This window comes from Branchiostoma floridae, chromosome 17 (genome assembly GCF_000003815.2).
Source record: "Branchiostoma floridae strain S238N-H82 chromosome 17, Bfl_VNyyK, whole genome shotgun sequence".
Lineage (NCBI taxonomy): Eukaryota > Metazoa > Chordata > Leptocardii > Amphioxiformes > Branchiostomatidae > Branchiostoma > Branchiostoma floridae.
This window is the reverse complement of record NC_049995.1, coordinates 6,147,613-6,150,529: the sequence shown is the minus strand read 5'-3', so window position 1 is coordinate 6,150,529 and position 2,917 is coordinate 6,147,613. Positions and strand designations below refer to the sequence as shown.

Here is a 2,917-nt window from a genome sequence, read left to right as displayed (position 1 = left end):
AAAATTCAAATTATTGTGATCATTACGTTGCAGGCGACACCCAGTAACGTTAGGTAAGGGATAACGAAAAAAAAGTGGACAATTGATCTGAAATCTGAGGTGTGCGGGTCAAATTGTCTGATCACACTTCACCCTTCTTTTTCTCGCCACTTACCTTGTAATTTGCATAAAACGAATGCCTGGAAAGTAATGACTCCAATGATTTGTAATTTGGAGGATATTGATAAAAGACTTCATACTATAAAGTTGTGCCTCAAAATTTGAGTTGTGCTTATTATTTCTGGGTTAGGCCGAGAACATATTGATCACCCCTCGTACCTTATGTAACCACTGCACCCCACACTATAGCTTTTAGTAGTATGTAGACGTGTACCTTACAAGCTCCGATGTATGCGATTCCTTTCGCCCCTCCACCTTTTAGTACCAGATTCTCGAATGGATACTCAACACTAGAGTAGTCAGATCCACTGACTTCAGGAAGCTGCGGCTTAGGTTTGTCAGCGCTCCACGGCCGCCATTGCCACATACTGGACGCCTTGTCTCTTCCCCATTGCCACATCGTTGAACCCTGTAACACGTTAAAGGAGTCTGTCATACCTGAGTTCTGACGAAGACTATTGTATTTTCCTATTTTGCAGAGTCAAATTGTGTGTGCGTGTGTGCACGTGTATGTGTGTGTACGTGTGTGTGTGTGTACGTGTGTGTTTGTGTGTGTGTGTGTGTGTGCACGTGTGTGTGTGTGTGTGTGTGTGTGTGTGTTGTGCATATGGAGATGTAACACGTTTCTGGATGGATTGGGGCGATGAAGTTAGGTGTTGTAGACGCAAAGGGCAAGTTTGATTTGGAGCCTCCGCATGACTGCCCTAGGTGCAGGAGCAAAACAGGATTCTGTTTTTTTTTTTACAAAGCTGTGTAGGCTCCCTAGTTTTTCTCTATGCAACTAAGGGGCCTTTTTGGGATACGAAGGACAAAAATCTGTTGTGCGATGCAAGGGTACTGTGACTTTATAGTGTCCCTTTCATCTCTGAACACTCAAGGAAGAATAAGTTACCTCCATATTCAACTCCTATTTCGCCATTTACAACGTCAGAAAAAACTATGTCAAGCTTTGAGGAAAATTTCGCAGGTGGTCTTTACATGTGAACGAATTTTTGACCCACCACGCCCATATTGTCATGATCATACTAGTAGTAATTTATCAACATGACCAAAACCTTGAGTAGTAATGAAATATTTAACGTTATCACATATAACAGTCTTTGTAAATGATTGTCAAGGAGTAGGTGTACGTGATGCAATCAGCATAATTAGAACTTTCGCTTCTACCGTTTGAGGTATTGGAAATACGGATGGTTGTATATAAAATTCGCTTTGGGCAAATACCGGTTTTAGGCCGGACTCGGGGGGTTAGAGCAATGATTTACTACGGCCTATAAAAGCCCGCGAAACTATGTAATCAAAGCCGGGCATGTGGACTTGTTTGCTGACACGGACCAATGAGGAACCTCCATAAAGATGATTGACAGATTGATCACGAGGCCTGCGGAAAATTCCTTGAGTATCTGTCGTATGAAACCACCCAGCTGAAGTTCTGACCGGCTGTGAAGAATTTTCCTCCCACCCTTGTGCCCCGTAATTTTGTGCATTGAATCATAAGCTCAGTTGAACTTTTACTATGAGAGGTAGTGGGCCTAACATGATTTGTTTATGGCACCATTAACGTTGAATTTTGACCCCTTATTTGATACGATTTGATGGCATTACGTCAGCTTAGTAGTGACGTCGTGGCACGCTATTTTTTGTGTCTCTCCCGCTATCAGCGATAGTTTGACGCGTTTTTTTATCAATCGGTGTGCCCACTATTTGCGTCTGTTAATTAAGCGGCAAAGTGTCACTTTCAATATTTTTCCGTCGTCCATTGTGTCGGTTTGTTAACGGCACTGTGACGCATTGTCATTCTTTGTGTACCCACCTTTGCGTCTGTTCATTAAGCGGCAAAGTGGCACTTGAACTACATTTGTATTTTGCATCGCCCATTGTGTCGGTTAAGTTAGCATTATTTGTGTGTCCACCGTTGCAGTGGTTCTTATGCGGCAAGGGGGCACTCCTATTGTTTTTGGCCTGGGCTGTCCACTGTGTCGGTTCGTTTATCGGCAATGTGACGCAATCTTGTTCTGGTGTGCCCACCTTTGCGTCGGTTGGTTAGCAGCTGGGTGGCACTCTTACAATGTTGTATGCCGTCCATTGTGTCGGATTGTTAGCATCAATGTGACGCGCGTTTTATTTTGTGTGTCAGCCATTGCGTCAGTTTGTTAGCAGTAAGGTAACACTTCTATTACTGGATATGTCCATTGCGTCAGCTTGTTAGCGGCAGTGTGCCGTGTCATTGTTTTGTGTGTGTCAAGTGCTTGCCAGCTTATCAGTGGCAGTATGACACGTTATTATTTGATCAATTATTTAAATTAATGATTACCTTTATTGCGCATTCATGCCCTATCGGGCTAAGTACAGGCATATAAATACGAAAGGTCGTAATACAGTACACATGGTTTCTACGACTAATCAATCTAAAACATGGGTTCTAAAACTATCTTCACTGCGCGCTCATTGGCTAATCCTGAATCACATGATCCTCACTACCATATAAGTACAAGGGATGATCACCCTACTGCCTCCTTGTTGGATCCATCCGCAACGCCGAGGAGCGCGTGGTGAGGTCGACCCAGGAAGCAACAGCTGGAGGGAGATTCGGTGGGAAACAGGGTTTTCCCGAGGAGGGGATTTATCAGAAAAATAAAACCGAAACCAACCACCCACCCACCCTCCTTTATATTTGTGTACAGCTGGCAAGGGTTCCGTCTTCGCCGCGCGACTTCGGCGCTATCCCCACAACTTAGTCACATATGAAGGATGATCC

The 2,917-nt window shown here is 43.9% G+C and overlaps 1 protein-coding gene across 1 annotated transcript in view; it reads right to left on the bottom strand.

Annotated features, from left to right (window-relative positions):
* LOC118404993 overlaps positions 1-559 on the bottom strand; it is a 12,873-nt gene extending 12,314 nt beyond the window's left edge. The window contains exon 1 of the mRNA XM_035804393.1: positions 374-559. Coding sequence (XP_035660286.1) covers positions 374-559 — 186 coding nt within the window. The remainder of the gene's footprint in view (positions 1-373) is intronic.
* Positions 560-2,917: the final 2,358 nt, after the last annotated feature.